This window comes from Impatiens glandulifera, chromosome 9 (genome assembly GCF_907164915.1).
Source record: "Impatiens glandulifera chromosome 9, dImpGla2.1, whole genome shotgun sequence".
NCBI classification, from domain to species: Eukaryota; Viridiplantae; Streptophyta; class Magnoliopsida; order Ericales; family Balsaminaceae; genus Impatiens; species Impatiens glandulifera.
In genome coordinates, this window is record NC_061870.1 from 29,729,957 (window position 1) to 29,751,919 (window position 21,963).

The 21,963-nt window shown below is 35.6% G+C and overlaps 5 protein-coding genes across 5 annotated transcripts; 4 read left to right on the top strand and 1 right to left on the bottom strand.

The window, feature by feature from the left end:
• The first annotated feature begins 4,775 nt into the window (after window positions 1-4,775).
• LOC124916176 (lysine-rich arabinogalactan protein 19-like) lies at window positions 4,776-5,198 on the top strand. The gene has a single exon (XM_047456905.1). It carries the CDS (start codon window positions 4,776-4,778, stop codon window positions 5,196-5,198), a length of 423 nt encoding a protein of 140 aa, XP_047312861.1.
• Window positions 5,199-6,344: 1,146 nt separating this feature from the next.
• Window positions 6,345-7,664, top strand: LOC124916620 (succinate dehydrogenase [ubiquinone] iron-sulfur subunit 2, mitochondrial-like). Its single transcript, XM_047457359.1, has 2 exons — window positions 6,345-7,089; window positions 7,245-7,664. The coding sequence occupies exons 1-2, from the start codon at window positions 6,425-6,427 to the stop codon at window positions 7,420-7,422; spliced, it is 843 nt and encodes a 280-aa protein (XP_047313315.1). The 5' UTR covers window positions 6,345-6,424; the 3' UTR covers window positions 7,423-7,664.
• Window positions 7,665-11,521: 3,857 nt separating this feature from the next.
• On the top strand, window positions 11,522-12,777 carry LOC124915428 (succinate dehydrogenase [ubiquinone] iron-sulfur subunit 2, mitochondrial-like). The gene is made up of 2 exons (XM_047456142.1): window positions 11,522-12,236; window positions 12,359-12,777. Exons 1-2 carry the CDS (start codon window positions 11,572-11,574, stop codon window positions 12,534-12,536), a joined length of 843 nt encoding a protein of 280 aa, XP_047312098.1. The 5' UTR covers window positions 11,522-11,571; the 3' UTR covers window positions 12,537-12,777.
• Window positions 12,778-13,672: 895 nt separating this feature from the next.
• On the top strand, window positions 13,673-14,453 carry LOC124913669. Its single transcript, XM_047454081.1, has one exon. The coding sequence runs from the start codon at window positions 13,715-13,717 to the stop codon at window positions 14,369-14,371; it is 657 nt and encodes a 218-aa protein (XP_047310037.1). The 5' UTR covers window positions 13,673-13,714; the 3' UTR covers window positions 14,372-14,453.
• Window positions 14,454-14,574: 121 nt separating this feature from the next.
• Window positions 14,575-17,089, bottom strand: LOC124916177 (protein WVD2-like 7). The gene is made up of 8 exons (XM_047456906.1): window positions 16,353-17,089; window positions 15,878-16,267; window positions 15,730-15,812; window positions 15,585-15,659; window positions 15,394-15,496; window positions 15,253-15,315; window positions 15,054-15,173; window positions 14,575-14,983 (listed from the first exon to the last, which is right to left on the bottom strand). The coding sequence occupies exons 1-8, from the start codon at window positions 16,917-16,919 to the stop codon at window positions 14,696-14,698; spliced, it is 1,689 nt and encodes a 562-aa protein (XP_047312862.1). The 5' UTR covers window positions 16,920-17,089; the 3' UTR covers window positions 14,575-14,695.
• Window positions 17,090-21,963: the final 4,874 nt, after the last annotated feature.

A 21,963-nucleotide genomic window follows, 5' to 3' on the forward strand; every position in this document is an offset into this window, starting at 1 on the left:
AAATAAAGATGATTTTTCGTCTGATGGATGGAACGGAGATTAACTGGGCAAGGGCGGTGTTCAGCAACCTTATGGGAATGGTAAGACCGGGCTCGGACAGGTCTTGGGGGTATGCTGTACAACTCGGTAAGATATTCTTACATCTGAAGATCAAAGTCGGTCCCGGTGTTGGAATACGAAAAAGCAGCATCATTCGATCAAAGCAATTTCTTCCACGAAAGCCGTCGGCTTCAAGCTCCACAGATGGCCAAAAGAAGAAAGCCGCAAAGAAAAAGACCCCGGCGAAAGAAAACACCGGAGGAAAGAGGAAGGAAAAGGTAGTTTTCGAAGAACCTCCTCAACAAACAGAGGATGAGGAGTGGGCTGATGAGGAAGCCGAAACAGAAGGAACCGAGTATAGAACGGATCAGGAGGACGATCTCTCGGCTCGGACTCCGACCGATGCCGAACAAAGTTTCAACCCTCAGACCACCGAGGATGGGGAAGGGAATCATGAGGGAGCCGATCAAGAAGGCCTCAGCAGGGAAGAAGCCGATGAGGCCGAGGCCGAAAGACTAGCCCAGAATATCTTTCAGGGCATTATCAAAAGAAACGTGGACGTTATCAGTTTGTACTTGGAATGGCACGATTACCGGTTCAACTCTAAATATAAAGATATCCTACAGGATTTCGATTCGGTAAAATGCATCAACAGATTGGAGGAAGTGGAGGACCATATCTTAAGCCTCACAAAATCCAATACCATTCATGAGGTACAATGCCGAACTGGCCTGCTGATACCGAGAAGTCAGCTTCGACAGATAAGAAAGCGTATCAGAAAGATTAAGGAAGAATATGCCGAAGAGGGATCGGTGTCTACCGTAGCACCGCTAGTAGTAGAAAAGCTCGAAAAAGGGAAATTGGAGTTACACCAAGAGATAGCGCGGTTAGAAGCAATCTGCGTTCAGAAACAAGTTCCAGTATATACCGCTCCGGTCGTCGAAGATTTTCAAATGGACTGGGCATCAACTTCAAGGGAAGACACCGCGACACCGAGGGACTTTGAGACTCCGATGCCAGATGATGATGAGGTACCAAGAACTGATGAGGTACCGTCTCCAAGAACTGATGAGGTACCGTCTCCAAGAACTGTTGAGGCACAATCTTTAGAGGATGTCGAGGTACCGATCCTGGAAAATGCGGCACTAAACTCGGTGGATGCGGTCACATTAGAAACACCTACTGAGGTTGTTGAAATACTGGACTCCGATGTTGAGAGAGCCGACCCTAATCAGACCGAGCAGTCCGCTCCCACTCCTCCACCGGCAACCACCGTCTTCGTTCCTCCTAAGGAATGGATTGATGACCTATTTCAAAAATTTGAAGTGGTTGTTTCAAAGCGGATTGAGGACCGACTCCGGCAATTTGAAGCATCAACATCAGAGAAGATTGATGACCGAATACTTGACCACAACGTCTCCAAGCTTCAACCGCTCAAGGACAGATGCGAGAACGCATTCGATTCGGCCAAGCAGTTCGCCGATGTGACAAAGGACGTTGTGGATTACCATCAAAAGCGCCTGGAGCAACTTAGCACCGGACTATGGGAAGAAGCCGGTGAGCGAGCAAATTGTGCTCAACATATTGTAGCTCTGGAGGGTCTCACCTCGGAATTAAAGAAGGATTTCGAACGGGTCGACCCAACAATTGAACGAGTCTCGGCACTGGAAAAGAAGAACGAAGATCTCGAGGCCGAGGTAAAGGCACTTACTGCACAGATGGCCGAGATCCTGAAAGCTAAGGATGCCGCGGATGCCGCGGCTATAGAGGCCGATGCTCTGGTTGCTAAGAGAGTTCAGGAAAGGCTGGACGCCGAGGTTGGCAGAGACAAAGAAGCGCCGCAAGCGACTCAGCTAACCGCGCCTCAGCTGACCGAAGATGAAAGAGAGGCCGAGAGAATACAAAGGGCTGAAATCATGTATCCAGGGTTTGCTGAGAAATTGGCAAGACAGGTTGCGGCGGATGCCGAACGATTAGAAACGGAGCAACAAAGGCTGACGGGCTTTGCAAAGGAAAATGAGAAAAAGAAGAAGGCAGCCGCTTCCGTTTCAGCGCCAGCAACTTCCGTCTCCGCACCGGCAGCCTCGGCTTCGGCATCAAAGAAAAGAAAGCGGCCGGCTAGTAAGAAAGTTCGAATTCTCGAGACACTCAACACGATCTCTGAACCAGCAGAAACGGACCCCTCGCAGCAAGAAGACCTAATCGAGGAAGAGGTCGTAGAACAGTTGCGGTCTCGATCAAAAAGGCCACAATCCTCTCAACCGCAACCGCCCCCACCACCGAAGAGAAAGAAGAGCGCCTACGAATTCACGGACTCAGAATAGGGACTCTCCTTCCTTTCTTATTTGTCTTAAGTTTTTAGGCTTTGTCTTTTTCGGTTCGCTATAAATATATATAAAAAGTTATTTTTGAATACCGGCCTTATTTTGCATTACTACTTGATTTTGATAATTTTAAATAAAATAATCAAAAAGGGAGAAATTGTCAGATAAATTATAGAAACTCTTCCAAAACCAGAGTCTCTATAAACCCCTCCTTTTTAAAACCCCTCCCTTAAAATTTTTTGAAAATTCTCTAAGTCTTTTTCAAAAATCGGCCAAACAAAACAACCGGCCTACGGTTGCAAACTTACATAATTTTGATAATTTTAAATAAAATAATCAAAAAGGGAGAAATTGTTAGATAAATTCATACCGGTTCAAATAAACCTAACTTAAACAAACTTCCTATGCAGGAACAAGGAACCGGACCGGATGAATAAAAGAAAACCAAGTGAAGAAACCGAATCAGTCAAGCTACCGAACCGATCAAGAATATTTGGTACGTGACCGAACAGAGGAAGGATCGGCCAAAGCCTAAAAGCCAGATCCATCAAATAGCCGATCAATCCTCAAGACAAACATAACCGGAATAAGCCCGGTCACTTCACTATCAAAAGATACTCGGCCAAATCAAGAGGCCAACCTAGGCCAAGTCAAGAAGCCGACCTGCACAAGAAGACACTTTGGGTATCTGTTGAGAACGATACCAAAGGAGCAGACTGAATACTTCCATATCCATGCAAGTCTGAGGAAAGACTGTAGGCTGCAGAAAACAGTACTACCGGATCCTTCTACTTCGGGATAAGCCAGAGAGGAGATCTTCAAAGTACAGACAACTGTCCAAGCAGACAGTGCCTACATTGAGTAAAAGACAAACCCGACAGGTTTGCTTTACAGACCGGCAGGTCTGAAACAGGATGCCAGGTCTGAGATTGACTGTCAGGTCTGAGGAGAAGACCGGCAGGTCTGAGACACTGAATCACTGCACCACTGACCAGCCAATCAGATTCAAGGAAGTGAAATATGACCGTTGGCATATTTCACCTATAAAAGGAGGCAGTTGAAGAAGAGTAAATGCAGTTACCAGAGTTACGAAGTGAGACATCAATTAAGAAAAGTGAAAAGTTGAGAGCATTTACTACAAGTGATAACAGTGTGATATTCTAAGAAAGCCTAAGTGCTAAATTCTAAGTGTGTTCTACAATTTCGGTGTGAATTGTAAGAGTGTTATCGAGCAGAAAATAAGTCTCGATCGGATTGTATTTGTATTCCTTAGTGAATATCCTTCTCGCGGTTTCGAGAGGAAGGGGTGACGTAGGAGTTTTATCTCCGAACATCCATAAAATCTGTTGTGTTATTTACTTTCTGTTGGCTTCATTACATAACCGACTAACCTAACAACATCGCTCAAAACCGAATCTCTACTTACCATACCGAATATCCAGATAACCGAAACCGACCCACCATTCTTCAAATCTCCATCATCCGAAACCGACTTCGCCTATCATACACGTGTACCGCTTCAACTTGAAAGCAAACCTCTTCCGCGCTTGAACCTAGTTCAAGGGTTTGTGACAGGTTGTGTAGTATTGAAACCCCGGTATTAATCTCTAACAGGATTAATCACCACCCTACGAGTGAGAACCGCTAACCGGTCCAACCCCCGGTCCACCAGCGGCGACCTAGATCCTAACAGTTATATATAGAGAGAGATTAATTAGTTAAAAAATTAAAATTATATTGTTAAAACGTCATACGTTCATCAAATTTGGTGTTAACATTAAAATATAAAGTCCAATTAGCTTAGTTAGTTAAAAGATTGTATTTGTTTTGTTAGGTTACAAGTTCGAAACATACCTATAACATTTTGAATTTTATTTTTAACCGTTTATGGACGGGTCAACCCACAATTCGACCAAAATATTCATTTATTCTCACATATATATTTAAATTAACCAGAACTCCCGACCTGAGGTCTCCGACCGACAATCCAAAAAATTAAACATCATATTATATATATATATATATTTTATGAAGACCCATCAACTTGTAACCAATCTATTACCCAAATATTTATAAACAACAACCTCATTTTTTTAAATATTTTAAAATGTAACCCTTAAACTTCCAATCAAATGCAGAGTTATTAATGGATGCAGAGTTATTAATGGACATAATTCAAATGTTTCTCTCTGTTTCATCCACCAATTTGTAACCGCTTTAACCAATTTGTAACTAACCCTTTTCCTTGTATAAAACCGTCACAATTCTACTGATTTAATTACCCTGAAAATATTTCAATTCACCGGCATCGTCTGCACGCAGAGTTCTCTAAGATATAATTATTTAGAGAATCTTCTGTGCTGCACCAATTTCATAAATTCAAAACCATAAAAAATATATACATATACAAAAATGGGTCCTAAATCTCCCATCGTCGTCGCGATGTTCTTTCTCATCGTTTCCGTCGCCTTCGCCGCTTCTTCACAATCTCCATCAGCCAGTCCTAAATCTGCACCACCAACGGCTAGCCGTAAATTTAATTCTCCAACCGTTTCTCCCAAATTGGCACCGGAAACAGCAGCCGCCACCCCTACCGAGACCCCTGTCGTGTCTCCAACCGCTACCACACCTATCTCCGAGGCACCCGTGGTTGAGGGTCCTGCAACTGATGCCCAGTCACCACCGAGCCCACCCATTGACGTCGGATCACCAATTGTAAACGCTCCTACACCCGCACCTACGCCTGGTCCTAGTGCGGATCAAGATGCATCCGGTGCATCGAAGGTTACATTCTTTGGAGCCACATTCTTCGTTGCCGGTCTATTCTTCCTATAGGAACTAACAATTTGAAGGGACAAATTTAATTTATATATTTGGGTGCAATTTTGGGCATTCATTCCAATTATATTGTATATTGTTGGACTTGTTTGTTTTTTCTATGTTGTAAAGCATACAAAACAGATATTACGAGATTAATAATAAACATATTTGCACCCCATTTTTTCGTTGTGTTGTGGTGAGAAGTTGCGATCATGATCTAAAAAACCGATTTCGCGCTCATATTTTCACTAACAATTTTGAATTCAAATGATAAATATAAAAATTATATTAATTACATAGTTTATTTTCCAAGATTGTTCACAAATGAGATAGTTTGCTTTAAATATCACATTAACTATGTTACAAGTGTTTAGATACTTTTGTTGAGACAATTGGGAGTAGGTGTGTAAAAGGCTCGGTTAATTAGATTTTTAATATTGAAACAATTGTTAGTGTCGATTTTTTTAAATCTTCCTTCATCGATTAACAATTAAACGTCGATTTGGTTTGATCGGTTATAAAATCAGTTCATTCAATTTATCAGTTTAATCGTTGAAAAAAATTAATATATTCCTTCAAATTTTTAATTATCTAAATTATCCACCAAACCGGTTATGATTAGTACAAGAAATTATGAATTGGTCATAACTCGATTAGTTTATAATTGTTTCTGTCGATTTTGGGTCGGTTCATTTTTATTGAATTTTTATTTATTAAAACTAGCCCGTAGCCTAGCTGCATATATCTATTAGCTTCCTTCAAAGTCCTGAGTTTGAGTTTGTCACCGTTAATTGGTTAATTTATATTTTGTACAAGTTTTAATCTTGTTTATAGTTAGTTTGAATGTTTTCTTTGTATTATTGTATGAGTTTGTAATTCAACTTTATTTATTTAATCAATTTTTTCTCTTACAAAATAAAATAAGACTATATAAGATTAGAATAGAAAAAATAATAATATTATTTTAAAAGATTGAATTAAAATAAAAGTAGCGCTACACAAGCACACCACGCTACCTTTGTGCGGTCTCTATGCCATGTCGTTTAACAAAAATAAGATGGACGTGGATTATTTAAAGACGGTTATTATTTAATAAAATAAAAATTAATTTCTTCAAAAATATATATATTGAATCGTTTAGTTACAAATTCCAATACGAAAGGGGCATTTCTCTTTCTTTTTCCTTTTTCTCATTTGTCTTTCTCCCTCTTCATCAATATTCAATCAATTCATCGTCATCCATGGCCGCCGCAGGTTTGGTTCGGAGAGCGATTACTAGGGTTTCATCCTCACCTGCATCCAAGCTTCTCTGTGTCCGTGCTCATGCCTCCGAAGCTCAGGCTCAACAGGTTGAACCTAAGGCCCGATCCACTTCTAACCTCAAGACATTCCAAATCTATCGATGGAATCCAGACAATCCAGACAAGCCACAGCTAAAAGATTACGAGATTGATCTTAAGGAATGCGGTCCTATGGTCCTTGATGCTCTAATCAAAATCAAGAACGAGATCGATCCAACTCTCACCTTCCGTCGTTCCTGCCGTGAGGGGATCTGCGGCTCCTGCGCTATGAACATCGACGGTTGTAACGGATTGGCTTGCCTGACGAAGATACCTTCCGGATCAAATTCAACAGTCACTCCTTTGCCTCATATGTTCGTCGTTAAGGATCTGGTTGTGGACATGACTAATTTCTACAACCAGTACAAGAGTATCGAACCCTGGCTCAAGAGGAAGAATCCATCTCCCACGCCTGGGAAAGAGATTCCACAGACTAAGAAGGATAGGGCTAAACTCGATGAGATGTATGAATGTATATTGTGCGCCTGCTGTAGCACATCTTGTCCTAGCTATTGGTGGAATCCTGAGTCTTATCTCGGTCCTGCCGCTCTTCTCCATGCTAACAGGTAATTTTCAATGTCTGGGTATTTATGATAGTTGTGTTTGTTGCTGTGAATGATATCATTGGATTTGTATTACTAGTGTATGAATTGAATATAGTTCATTGATGATGGTACAAAAGATAGGATAACTATGGTGATTTGGTTTTATAATAATGCAGATGGATTATGGACAGCAGAGATGAGTTCACCAAGGAACGTCTTGATGCAATTTGCGATGAATTCAAGCTGTATCGATGCCATACAATATTGAATTGTGCTCGAGCTTGCCCTAAAGGGTTGAATCCAGGGAAGCAGATTACAAACATTAAGCAACTCCAGCTACAAAAGGGTATCTAAAGGTTTACTTATTCTTCTTCTTATTTCAGTTCTCATTTGAAGACAGAGTTTACCTTATGATGAGCTTGAATGTATTTCATAAGATTGTTGATGATAGTAATAATAATTGTGAGCCGAGAACCTTATTCCATTGTTAAGAGTTTCGGACTTGAAATCTTTCTGTAAGGAGCTAGTAAATGCATCATGTAATAATATATGTGACTTTGCTTGATTCCAATACAAAGAAATTTGTATTACTTATGAAAATAGTGATCTTCAATTGTGTTGAAGACATGCTTATATGGTTAATAGGTTTATTAGCATTAGCAAAATATGATGTAATGTCATCTGATCTAATATGAATCAAATTACTATTAATATAATTTTCAGCTCAGACCACCATTGGTTATGACTCAATCTTTGCATAAGACATTAAATTTACATTTCAAAATGTTAAACCAGACCACAAGATTTGATATCATTCTTCTTAGGCTTGGTGCAGGGGTGACAATTCGGGTAACATGTTGTGTTTTGTGTCGTGTAATTCTTGGTACATGACCCATTAAGCTTATTGTATCTACTCTTTTAATACGAATCGTGTATTAACGGGTCGTGTTGACACGACCCGATATACACGAATTAATTTTGGGTCAACACGTTTATATGACACGATCTGTCATGAAAAGACATGAAATTTAGTTAATTACTTAAATACGACTCGTAAGGACACAATTACCCGTTAAACATTAGATTTTTGGTAGAGACAAGCCGAGAGTCGTACCTGCTACTGGGCTGCGGCTAACGGTAAAGGGAAGGCGAACGACGGAGGGGATGCCTGAGGCTGAAACGTCGGTTTTGAGTTGGGGTCTCTGGAGTTTGAGGAGGGAGAACGAAGAAAGGAGTTGACTTCGGTGTTTGAAGAGGGACGAGTTATTTACAGGTCAGAATCGGGTAATAAGTCAAACATGGGTAACGAGTAACCCGTTGTTAGACACGATAATTAAAATTGTAACAAAACGACAGGAAAAAGACATGAACTCGTCAAAAATTTCGTTCCCTCTATTGCTAGGGATGGTTCTTTCTTTAGAATTTGGATTATTTAAAAAATTTATGTCTGTTTTGTAAAAGTTAGTTTGATGTTAAAAAGATTTATAATATATAAACATTTAAAAAAAATTAATTAGAGAATATATTAATATATTTAATTAATTAATTGAGTAATATAATTTATAAAAAATAGATAATATGATAGGACTATTTAAAAATGAACAAATATTATTAAATTTGTTAATATAATTATAATCACCTAAATTAATATTTTAATAAGATATTTAAAAAATATATTTTTTAAAGTAAATTAAAAAATAATACTTCCCATTTAAAAATAAAAAATAAAAATACTTAATAATGTATTATTATGAATTACTTGTAAAAACACAAATTAGAAAAGGCTACACACTGGTAAATGAAAGAATTTAAAAATCAAAATCTAACAAGTCCTAATGAAGAATATTGGGAATAGTCAAATTGATGTTTATTAAAAGTTGTTAAAGTTGATTTTATTTTTTAATTTTAAGTTAAAATTATTTCATTAACACACATGATCATTAAGTCACGTGATCATTGCAAAAGATACAAAACACTCTATTGATTACATTAAATCAAGAAAAAATGAAAAAAATATTGGACAAAGGTTGTTGATTTGAGTTTTGTTCTACTTCAATATTTTTCAATAATAACATTTCATGTTAAAATTATGGTTAAATAAGAAAAATAAAAAATAAATAAAAGAACAATTAAAGTCAGGGTAAGGGCAGCTGGGAAATTTGACGAAATGACCTTAAAAACTGGGTTATTTGACCTGGTGGTAATTTAATAATTTAATTGCGCTCGTGGTGATTTTATTTTTTTTGGACGATTTTGCCCTTGTCGCGAAACGCTAAGTCACTTAGCGTTTCGCGAAGTGAAAATGTGTGAAATGTCCAAATTACCCTTACTATTTAATATAACTTCCCTCATTTTTTTTCATTTCTTTTCTTCTCTTTCTCTCTCTTCCCGTTCTTCTCCTCCTTCTCTCTAAACTGGGCGGCGGCGACGGCGGCGAAACGACAATGAGTTTCACGACGAGCACGAGCACTGTTCCACTTGGTACGTTTATCTTATGATATTTCAAGTTTATTGATGTTTGGTTTATGCATCTTCGAATCACTGTTGTTTAGGGTTTACTTACCGTTTCGCTAAGGACTTCCCGTTTCGCTAAGGACTTCCCGTTTCGCTAAGGACTTCCCGTTTCGCTAAGGACTTATCGTTTCGCTAAATATTTTAACATGAGTTGTCTTAGCTCAGCTTGTAGAGTGCGTGGCTTTTAACCATGTGGTTGTGGGTTCAATTCCCACAAATGATGTTTTTATAGTTTTTTTTTTTTTTACTTTTGCATAAATCAAATGCTCATTTGTAGAGAAATGGTTATGTTTTAATTTGATACATAAATGAAATGGTATAGAAAATGTTTGTTATGGTTATGTTTTAATTTGATGCATAAATGAAATGGTATAGAAAATGTTTGTTATGGTTATGTTTTAATTTGATGCATAAATGAAATGGTATAGAAAATGTTTGTTTGTTTTTTTTACTTTTGCATAAATCAAATGTTCATTTGTAGAGAAATGGTTATGTTTTAGTTTGATGCATAAATGAAATGGTATAGAAAGAAATGAAACAAAATCAGCTTAAACATTCATTAACAAATACCAAAAGCAGCTTAAACATTCATTAACAAATAGCAAAGAAAGTAGTTCACTTTTTACATATTATTATTTTCTTAATTAGAATTAATTTATTTATTTACTGAAGTAATCTTCAGTCCTGCCCTTGAATCCAATTTGTCCAAAAGTCAATGCCAAGAACAATCTCAAGTGTCAAGTAACCAGCCTAACATGTTTGTTTACTTGTTTATGTATATTAATATTAGAAAGAAACAGAAATATATTTTAATTGCTCAGTCCCAATGCTGGAAAGAGTCCGTTGATCGCCGGAATACTGGAAGGTGCTAACCATCCGATCAACCCAAATCCAATCACGTTCAGATCTTTCCGTAGCCAATCCCTCTCGAAACTACAATCAATCAAACAAACAAATTTCAATTATACTCTTATTTTCTTACATTACATACATACATGATACATACCATGTAAGCTTTCCACCTAAGGCTTTTGCAACCATCAAAGGATTCATGGCTCTAACTGGAGCCTTTAGGAATCATGAGCTCAGTCTCACCGGTGATGAAGACAGACAAGATCCGTTTCGCTAAGTGCTTAGCACTTAGCGAAATGCTAAGCACTTAGCGAAACGCTAAGCACTTAGCGAAACGCTAAGCACTTAGCGAAACGCTAAGCACTTAGCGAAACGGTAAGTCCTTAGCGAATCTTCCCTGAAACGGAACTCATATGATCCAAGATTATATGCAAAACCCATTAATGAACCACACTTAACGAAATGGTCAAATATGAACCAAATAACAAATATGAACCCACAAATATGAACAAATATGAACCAAATATGAACCAAATATGAACGAAATATGAAAAGGTTTTGAAATGAAGAAAATGTAAACATGAACATAACTGTTTATCAGATCTGAAATGAACATCTACCTCGACGACCTTCAAATCCTTAGAATCGGAGATCTGCATACCCTAAACCCTAGAATCGGAAACCTACATGCAAAATAGATTTAGGGTTATAAATCTTGTAAATCTGTATAGATAAAAACATAAATGGATTATGTTAGAAGATCTTGTAAATCTGTATAGATCTGTATAGATAACCGCCGCCGTCCGTCGTCGCCGCTGGCCGCCGTGAAGGAGAGAACGGGAGAAGAGAGAGAAAGAAAACTAAGAAAATGAAAATATTTGAGTATTTATACTAACCCTAATCCACTTCGCGAAACGCTAAGTGACTTAGCGTTTCGCGACAAGGGCAAAATCGTCCAAAAAAAATAAAATCACCACGAGCGCAATTAAATTATTAAATTACCACCAGGTCAAATAACCCGGTCTTTAAGGTCATTTCGTCAAATTTCCCCGGGCAGCTCGTCTTCTTCCCGTTCTCCTCATTTGAAACAGTTTTTTCTATTTTTATTTTTGATCTTCAATTAATTCATCATCATCCATGGCCGCCGCGGGTTTGGTTCGGAGAGCGATTACTAGGGTCTCATCCTTTCCTGCATCTAAGCTTCTCTTTGTCCGTGCTCATGCCTCGGAAGCTCAGGCTCAACAGGTGGAGCCTAAGGCCCGATCCACTTCTAACCTCAAGACCTTTCAAATCTATCGATGGAACCCGGACAATCCCGACAAGCCGCAGCTAAAAGATTACCAGATTGATCTTAAGGAATGCGGTCCTATGGTTCTGGATGCTCTTATCAAAATCAAGAACGAGATCGATCCAACTCTCACCTTCCGCCGTTCTTGCCGGGAAGGGATCTGCGGCTCCTGCGCTATGAACATCGATGGCTGTAACGGATTGGCGTGCCTGACGAAGATTCCTTCCGGATCGAATTCCACAGTCACGCCTTTGCCTCATATGTTCGTCGTTAAGGATCTGGTTGTGGACATGACTAATTTCTACAACCAGTACAAGAGCATCGAACCCTGGCTTAAGAGGAAGAATCCATCTCCCACGCCTGGGAAAGAGATTCCACAGACTAAGAAGGACAGGGCTAAACTTGACGAAATGTATGAATGCATATTGTGTGCCTGCTGTAGCACATCTTGTCCTAGCTATTGGTGGAATCCTGAGTCTTATCTCGGTCCTGCCGCCCTTCTCCATGCTAACCGGTAATTCCCAATCTCGAGCTATTTATGATAATTGTGTTGCACTAGTATGAATTGAAAAATGGATGAAGATGATGGTGAAAAATGGGATAACTATGGTGATTTTGTTAATAATAATAATGCAGATGGATTATGGACAGCAGAGATGAATTCACCAAGGAACGTCTTGATGCAATTTGCGATGAATTCAAGCTGTATCGATGCCATACGATATTGAACTGTGCTCGTGCATGCCCTAAAGGGTTGAATCCAGGGAAGCAGATCACCAACATTAAGCAACTCCAACTACAAAAGGGCATCTAAAGGTTTATTTAATCTTCTTCTTCTTTCATTTCTCATTCAGACAAGAGTTTTGCTTATGAGATTGCATGTATTTCATAAGATTGATTATGATAGTAACAATAATGCTATCCAAGAACTTTATTCCATTGATTGTTATGTGTGTGGCAAGTTTGGATTTTGAGTTTGGACATGATTATTGGAAAGATTGTAACAAATTGGCTTCTAATCTGAAAAGCCTATGTGAATGTTTGCCATGAATGAATGATCAAGTTCATGAGCATAGATAATTAGATAGATAGATAGATATGAACCTGAACAAAATGAAATTTTTGAGATTGATTTTATATCCAAATTATTATGCTAATGATAATGAAGATGTTAAGGTATGTGATCTAATGAATTCATATTTGGGAGTGATCATGCTGAAATTGATGCTTGTCTAATAGATCAATTATGGCTCGATCTTTTGCATTCAGGACATTCTAAGAGAGTTGATAAAATATGATTCTCTTCGTATCCTTGGACAAAATAGAGGTCATCATTTACGCACGCGAAAAACAAGAATGAACTTGCTGGAACAAAAGGGGTGTAACACAATATTTGCAGTTAGGGGATGAAGAATATTGGGCTTCATTAAATTGAAGTTTATTAAAAGTTATTAAGGTTTATTTGATCTAATACAACAAATGAAATAAATATATTGCACCTTCTTTTGACAATAGATAGAAATAGTATAATCTATTCTTTTTCTTATAAATAGGAACTCAAAAACTAGGTCCAAACCAAACAACATCCGGCCAGAAGGACAAAGTCTTGTTTGATTTGTTGATGGTTAAGAGTTGCTATGTTTGATATTTAATAATAAGAGGAATGACCTACTTTTTTTACATTCTTCAATTATTTAATATTTTTTCACTTAAAATTCCTTTTTGAAATGATTATATAAGTATATCCAAGGTGAGTTACATTATATATATAATAATATTTAAAAGTCAGATATCAATAACTTGCTTGGTAGCATGTATATTCTTATTGAGAATTTTTTATTATTTAAAAAGAGTATCACAGTTCAATTTGATTCGGATCCGGACTTAGCCTTAAAACACAGTTGACCTGTGCCAAGAACTTGCTTGCTTGTCAAGATTTCCCATTCCAAAACAACATAAAACCTTGCATTCCAAAGTAAAGAGAGGAGGAAGATGAAGAGGGAGGGCCGTCAGCATGGCATGGTTCGGACATACCAAGTTAGGCCACCGGAGTTCTACCGTGGACCACAGCCCAGATACAATCGCTCGGATTCCCCCTCAACTGCCGGTTTATTCACAAAGGTCTCCCCTAAACCCACCAACCATTCCAAGTATACGAGCAAGTGCCGCAAGCCCATTTGTAACTGCTGCCATAACCTACCTGTCTGCAAATCCAAGACCAAATCTAAGGGTACCCAGAAACTCCGTTTGGTGGATGCCCAGGGGCTGAATCTTTCCGGTCTCTCTGCCACTTTGATGTTGGATCATTTGACTACCGATTCAAGTTATTATTATTTTAGTTTGGATGAGGAGAATGATGATCATGTGGAGGAGGAAGAGGAAGATGAGGAAGTTACTAATTTGACTGCTGCCCATAGTGATCATGCGGAGGAGGAAGAAGAAGAGAAAGTGGAGGAAGTTATTACTAATTTGACTGGTGCCCATCATAGTGATCATGTTGGATCCGAGGTGGAGGAGGATGTTATTGTTGATTCCGATGAAAAGGATAATAATGATAATGAAAACATGAACTATTGTGATGTTGGATATGTTTGGGAACATGTTGAGGATGATGGAGACTGGTGTTTGGTTGTTGAATCAATGGATTAACTAATAAATGCCAATTCATTTCTCACTTTGTTCTTTTCTGTTGTGTTGTTTTCCCCCACTTTCTTTCTTTCAATCTATATAATTGGACAGGATACTTTAACTGTTCAATTATGATAATAATGTTGTTGTAAATAATATAAGCCTCAAGAACAAATCTGCTTCTGTTCTTGATTGCTTCAATTATAATCAATCATCCTCCTTACTTAGAACGCATTGTTGAGATTTTACAATAGAGAAGACAGTTAATCGTCGGATCAATCAAATGGATAAATTTAACATCATGGGGGTAACGAGGGAAAGTAACTTGGGTGATTATCTTTCAGATTAGTGGTGATTCTGAAGAATAATATTAGGTGATATATTCTGGCAGATAATCCTGGAAGATGTTGTTGGGACTTGACGATTATGTCCCCATCCTCCCTTCCTTGTAGCAGCAGCAGCAACATTCTTGGTGGAGGAGAATGGCAGCATTTTTCTTGGAGGAGGAACAGAGGTTGTTCTTGCTTCTTCTTCATCTTCTTTTTCTTGATTCTTCTTCTTCTTCATATTCATGCAACCTGTTCTTGTTGTTCCCATCAGTTTTGGTGATTGAGGAGGAAGAGAAAGCAATACCTGACCAATTGAAGATTTTATTTCCAACTCTAGGATTGCAAAACTAACTAATCAATCAATTCAATCATACCTTATTAGTTTCAATCATAGTCTTCTTCATGATTTCCCTATCCTTGTAAAACTCAGGTAGTGGGCGTGCTCTGAAGCAGAAGTTTTCCCGAAATTTTCTAAACTCTGTTTCCGCTTTCTCCTGCACATTTCGATGATGATTATGATAATGTATTACAAGTTACAACCACAGATTTCCCACTACAAGTTAAAGCTCTCACCTTTATTCTTGTTTGTAGCTGCAATTTTTCTGCATCTTTGGAATTGAACTTCTCTTCCAAGTTCTGAAAATTATTATTAACAGGAGAAGAATTATATATGATGGAATTGATTAACCACCTTCAGGAATATTAATAAACTACCTGTTTCCTTCTTGTTGCTCTTTCTTCTGTTCTCAAACTGAAAGGAACAGCTAAAGTTGGAGACTGCAACTTGTTCTTGCAGGCACTCAAAGACTTTGAACAACTGCCAAGAATAGTAACATATAACATAATTGAACTCAACTAAACTCGTGAATAACTTCTTTAGATTGGATTGGGTTGTGAAAACTTACACTGAAGATAAGAGGTGCCATTTTGGTCCACTAGTTTTACTTCCAGAAACCGATGGAGCAGCCGGAGTTCTAGACCTGAAAGAAAACCACCCAAGGAAGATCAATGAACCTCCAAAATTCGGATTATAAAGAATAAGAAATGCACCTTGAATTTTCCGAACAAGGGGTGGTTGTTGTTGTTGTTGCAGGAGGATGATGCTTTGTTCCTGCTGTTTTTGATGAAGAACCCTACAAAAACAAGAATCGAGTCTCATTCCCCATCATACAACAGAGAGAAGATGAAATGATTATACCATTTTTGATGGAGTAGTCCAATAATTCCTTGTTGGAGTTTTGAATACTTTGCTTGAAGCTGCTTTTGCAGAAGAAGTTGGCACAACTTTCGAGCTTTCAATCTTGTTGGCCGGAGTAATTGGTTTAGATTTATTATTATCAGGTTCTGGTTTAGGAGTAGTGGAGATGGATGAATATTGGAATACTTTAGAAGAATGAAGGGATGATCTCGGACTCCATCTTCTCCTTTCTGTTGTTTCATTCTTCTTGATGATCAGAGGAGTGACATTATTTCTATTATTGTTCTCTTTCCTCCTGCTAGGTGTTATGGCCGCCGGCTTAGCTGGTGAAGAAAATACTTTAGCCACTTTGAGGGATCCAGAGGACTTAGTTGAGGTTGAAAACTTGTGCTAAAAATGCAGTAAAACGATGCGCAATTAGTGTTTCAGTTCGTTCAATGGAAACTGAAGAAGAATATAAGAATCAAATAATTACCTTCAACAAAGGTTTCTCCTCAAAAGAAACTGTAGGTGAATCCTCGATCTGTTCCCTTTCATCAGAAATACCATTTTTTTCCATAATCTGGTCCAGTGGTTGAATATCCCTTATGGGACTCACTTCACGCTCTGCTTCTTCTTCTTCAGCTTCTTCATGGTTGGATACTGGGACAGATACTAGAGTGGGCTTGTCAAGTTCAGTAGTGTTGAACTGGGTATTTGAGTCTTTATGATTAACAAGAAGATGGGTGTCCTTGTTGACATGGGATTCTTCTGGTTCTGGTTCTGGTGCAATATTGGTGTGTTCTAGCTGGGCTGCGGCTGCGGCAGCAGCAGCCTTCTGAGCTGCGATTCGCTTGTAATGAGCTTCGAAGAAGGCCTTCTTCTGTGCGACTGATCCTGGTTGGGCATAACGCTCGGCTTCCTCTACATATCGGTTGTGGGAAGAAAAGCTGGACCATTTATCCCAAGATAAGGAAGAATCTGAAGTAAACCTCCCAAAGGAGACTGATTCGCCAAGAGAAGGTAATGGGTTGTTGTTGATTGTTGCCTGTGAGACCAGCATTTTCGTACCTCTACAATTCAATACCCAAGCTTTCCTTTTGATTCAGGATCTTCTTTCTTCTTCAGCAGCAGCAGCAGAAGAAGAAGACTTGATAGTTCAAATTTGAAATTCAAATTCAAGAAAGAAGAGAGAGAGAGAGAACCAGGTTGCTGCACGACAGTGACGATTAACGGGCACCACCTTTTCTGTTATTACAAAAAGAAGATGAAGAGAGAGAGAGAGACTAGACTTGGGACCGTGTGAGCATTCGCACAATTTTCAGCTTTTCTTCAAACAGGGTCCCACCTTCCTACTCGTTTGGACAATAAAACAACAAACACTTCAATTAAAATATTAAGATTTGGTTTTTTAAAATAATCTTACTTACATTATTGAAGGTTATTTGTTTCAATTTAAAAATTGTGTTATAAAATTAACTTAACAGATTATTAAGTAAACAATTAAGGCTCTATTTAGGTCTTTATATTTTTGGGTTTTTATTTATTTATTTATTTTATCTATCTAATTACATTTTTTTATCTATAAAAATATTAATTTATCTTTTATTTAATTATTTAAAATTAATTTATCATTATATTGAGAAAAAAAAATAAGGGTATTAGTCAATAATCACCCAAATTGATTATTAGTTGAACTCATCCTAAATAGGGATGTAACGTTTAAACTTACATTAATCTGTTATTAATAAAAGTGGTTGAATATAAGATATGTTTATAAATAGAAGAATATAAATATTATTTTTTTAAATCTGAATTTTTTTCTAATTCCTAGTAGAGAATGAAGGGTGAGATCTTGTTTAAATGAACAAGTAAATTGTGAATTTAAATATTGTTTAATAGAAAATTGGACTGTTTTAAATAAAATTATTACAATATTTGAAATATTTAAAGTTTAAATTATATGAAAATTTGTAATTTAATATTTATTATTAATAATTTGAGTAATTTATTTCACAAGATAATATAATTATTTGTAAAAACAATTATAATCCAAACACCAAATAGAGAAACTTGAGCTGGAAAGTTGTTTACAATTTTTGGTAAAGTGGTCCCCACCGTTTGTAACGTACAAAATCTGTCTTCGTCCCCAACGGTTCTAATTATTTTGAATTCCAACGGCTAATAATTTTGTGGAATTTGGATTTTGTTGATCCTTGTTTGGTTTAAATAATTCATTATGTAAGTATTTTTAATCTCATCATTCAAATAATATTTTCACTTTATTATTTATAACATATTTAAAAAAATTAAGTGCTAAAATAATATTCAAATAATTTACCTTACATCTAATAAGTGTTTTTCTCTTCTTTAAAATAATTCAAGATCAAACAAGTCCCAAGTGTTGGTTGGGATGAATTTGTATTTTAGTAAATAACTATATTTTACATATTTGTTTTATTATTATTTGTTTGTTATCAAAATGGAATCCTTTGGACAAAGTCAAAAAGAACATTAGATAAATTAAAAACACCTTGACTATTATACACAAAAATCATCTATAATGGGTTCACTTTTTAGAATTTGTTTGGGTTTAAAGGGAAGTCTAACCCAAAACCCAAAAACAATAAATTCAATTAAAATTTATAATTATTAATTATTTTTCATCTTAATAAAGTTCATTTTTACTGGGTTTTCGGTGGTCAGACTGAGCCTACCTCTAAATTTTGGTGAATCATGATTATCATATATTGAATACAATTTGAGTTTTGAACATAATCAATGACTGTTAAGAAACTTCAACTCTATTTATAAAATGGACATTTGATAGAATAAACATGATTCATGCTGTTTAACTTATACTACATTTTGTCAATTTGTTTTAAATTTTGACCTTCAAAAAGGTCAGCTCATCTCAAATTTAGTTTACTTAATTTGTCAGCTTTTGATCACTTGTCTTGTTTGGACAAAATTATTGGGTTAATACTAAATCTCATGGGCACAATCATCACTCAAGTCAAGTCTCCCAATCACACCATTTAATAGACATTAATATAATCATTACATTCCTTTAGCAAAATTAAGATGTTATGAGTAAAAATCAAAATTAAGATCTTTTCAATTAATTTTCATGACAACAAAAACATCTAATTATGTTTTGATTAATACCTTGTATGTGCGTGACTCTTGCTGCATAACCAAAGAATCTATGATAGTCAACTTTATGATAGAATAAGCTAAGCCCATTAGTAAAAATTTGGCCACTTTATGTACCATTTATTTAATATTAATAACCAACTTGTAACCTCCGTCTTGGTTGCTGCTACCTAGCTTATATATATATATATATATATAAACCAATTAACAAAACCAAACAAGTTAACTAAACCAATTCTTTGGAAATATATGCTAATTGAGCATTGGCTTCATTTAATTGTTTGAAATAGGTATCTGAAATGGCACAAGGGAAGTTATTGCTCATCACATTCTCGTCCATTTTCTTGATTTTGGCTATGTTGGTCCCCGCAATCATGTCTCACGATGAGCCAAGTAGTCCATCACCAACACCGTCTCATGATCATCATCATCACGGCCCTAGCCCAATATCAGCTCCAGTACCCGCACCTTCTCACAATCATCATCATCACGGCCCTAGCCCAATGTCAGCCCCAGTACCCACACCGTCGCATAATCATGACCACATGATGAACCCATCTGCTCCCATGCCAGCAAAACCAACACCATCTATGGCCGCATCTAGCTTCGACCCTAACATGTTGGTTTCAAGCATATTTGCTTGCATTTGCCTCATCATCTACATATAGTATTTATATGTCCTACACTCCTACTAGACCATATGCTCGTTATTTGTTATCTGGATTCTAAAATAAATCATTTGTGGAACAAATGAAGTTGTGCTGAGCCTAGCTAGCCATGTTTAGCTTGTGTGTGTGATTTGATCGTGTTTCCTTTCTGAACTGTTTCTTATTATTGTTTGGGTTGTGTACATATGATATATGTTAGCTTTTTAATAGTATATAAGTTTTTCTTATATAAATTACGATCACATCGTACTACCTTCACAAAGTATGTATTTGTTAAGTTGAGAATAATTTATCGATTACTAAAAAAACAACAACTTCAAAAATTCAAAAATGCAAAAGAAAACTTTATTTTATAATCAACTTGAAAATTAAATGTATCAATTGTTATCGTATGATAATATGAGATACACAACAATAAATCAAATCATACATTACAAACAAAATAAGAAATACTTTTTAAACACGACACAATCCACAAATGTTCCCAACCATTATATTTAGGCGTGTCTCGATAATTATACAATTATTTATAACATTTTCTATTATGCTTAGTTCGTGTCTTACTATATCCACATAATTACTTTTATACAAATCAATTATAATGACATTCTATCAAAAAGCTAAAGTTGAATTTCGGAAAACTGACTTAAATTTTTGTTTGGTTTTAAAGTTTATTTTCTTTAATTGGAAATATAGAATAAGGATGATTAAATTGAATTACACATTTAATAAATCATTTAAAAATTTAAGTATATCTTCTTGATTTAATTTATTCAATGTTATTTCTTACTTTTATTGTGAAATGCATGACACAAATATATTTATCCTTCCATTATAAACGTTAATTATAAAAAAAAAAATGACAAACTTAATTATTAAAACAAAATGATGGCAATTTTTTTTTTGAGAACTGGTTCGCTGCTTCTATGGAGTGCAAACCATTTTGCATGCCGAGCTCGAACCCAGGACCTCATGGAGGCCTGGAGAATATCCACATTTTGTTGCCGTAGACTAGATGATGGGATAATGACAACAAACTTATCCATTACAGTGGAAATGATCGTTAAATCTGACAAATTTATGCAGTAATATTTGTTTTTTTACAAGTAATAAAATTTTTCATTATTCTATAATCTTAGCAAAAATGGTAAATATATAGTAAAATACTTCAATCAAAATACATTTAAGTAATGACATAATTTGTTATGAGTTAAAGCACAAAATATAATACTTCAACATTAAAATTCCACTCAAATTCACTCTAAACAGAGGCAATAAATTTATATATGTGAGATTGTCTAACAAACTTGTAAAGATTATGCAATTTATAATTTTTGTGTGGGTAATTGAGGCCAAGATTTAGTAACTTGTGTCTACATTCATATATATTAAGCTTTATTAACATAATTTTTTAATCTTTTCCAATCAATAAGTTAACTTATGAAATTAATTTCAATATTTAAATAATATATTAATACTTAATAATAGTATATTAGTTGTTATCATATAAAAAATAATATCAGAAATAACATTTACTATTTTTAGGGTTAGAAAAATTACTGATATTATAGGTATATCGAAAATATCGTACCGTAATATATTGAAAATAATGATTTTTAAGGTATACCGAAAAAAGTGAGGTATGGTACCAATACTAAAATTATTGGTACGATAATGTATGATATTTTTAAAATTTTCGTATATGTCGCGGGATATACCGAAATAATATTTATAAAATAAATATATATATATATTATAAATAATACTTATAAGAAAATAAATAAATTTAATATTAATTTAATTATAAAAATATAAGTTCTAAAAAACAAATTAAAATATAATTATACTATAATATTATTCTATATGCTATCTCTACCTTACCTTATCGATTAGATTGAAAAAAATCTAACCAAACTTTTAATCTCTTGGAGTGTTGGAAAAGAAGTGAAACTAGGTATCAAATTCTTTCAATTATTCAAGAATATTTTGCAATCTCATTCTTAACAATTACTTGTGAGTTTGATTTCAATTTGAAAAAAAAAAATAATGAATCTTTTAGGAGCAGTTTGAGTTCTAAAATGGTAGACCCATTAGTATGCACAAATGATTGATTAAAAGGAAAAAAATATAACTTATAAAAAGATCCTAAGAAACTTCAAAAATTAGAAAGAATGATTTATTTTATTACTTTAAGTCTAAATTAACTATTATTTATTATTATTATTATTATTATTATTATTATTATTATTATTATTATCTAATCTGAATTATATTACCAATTTA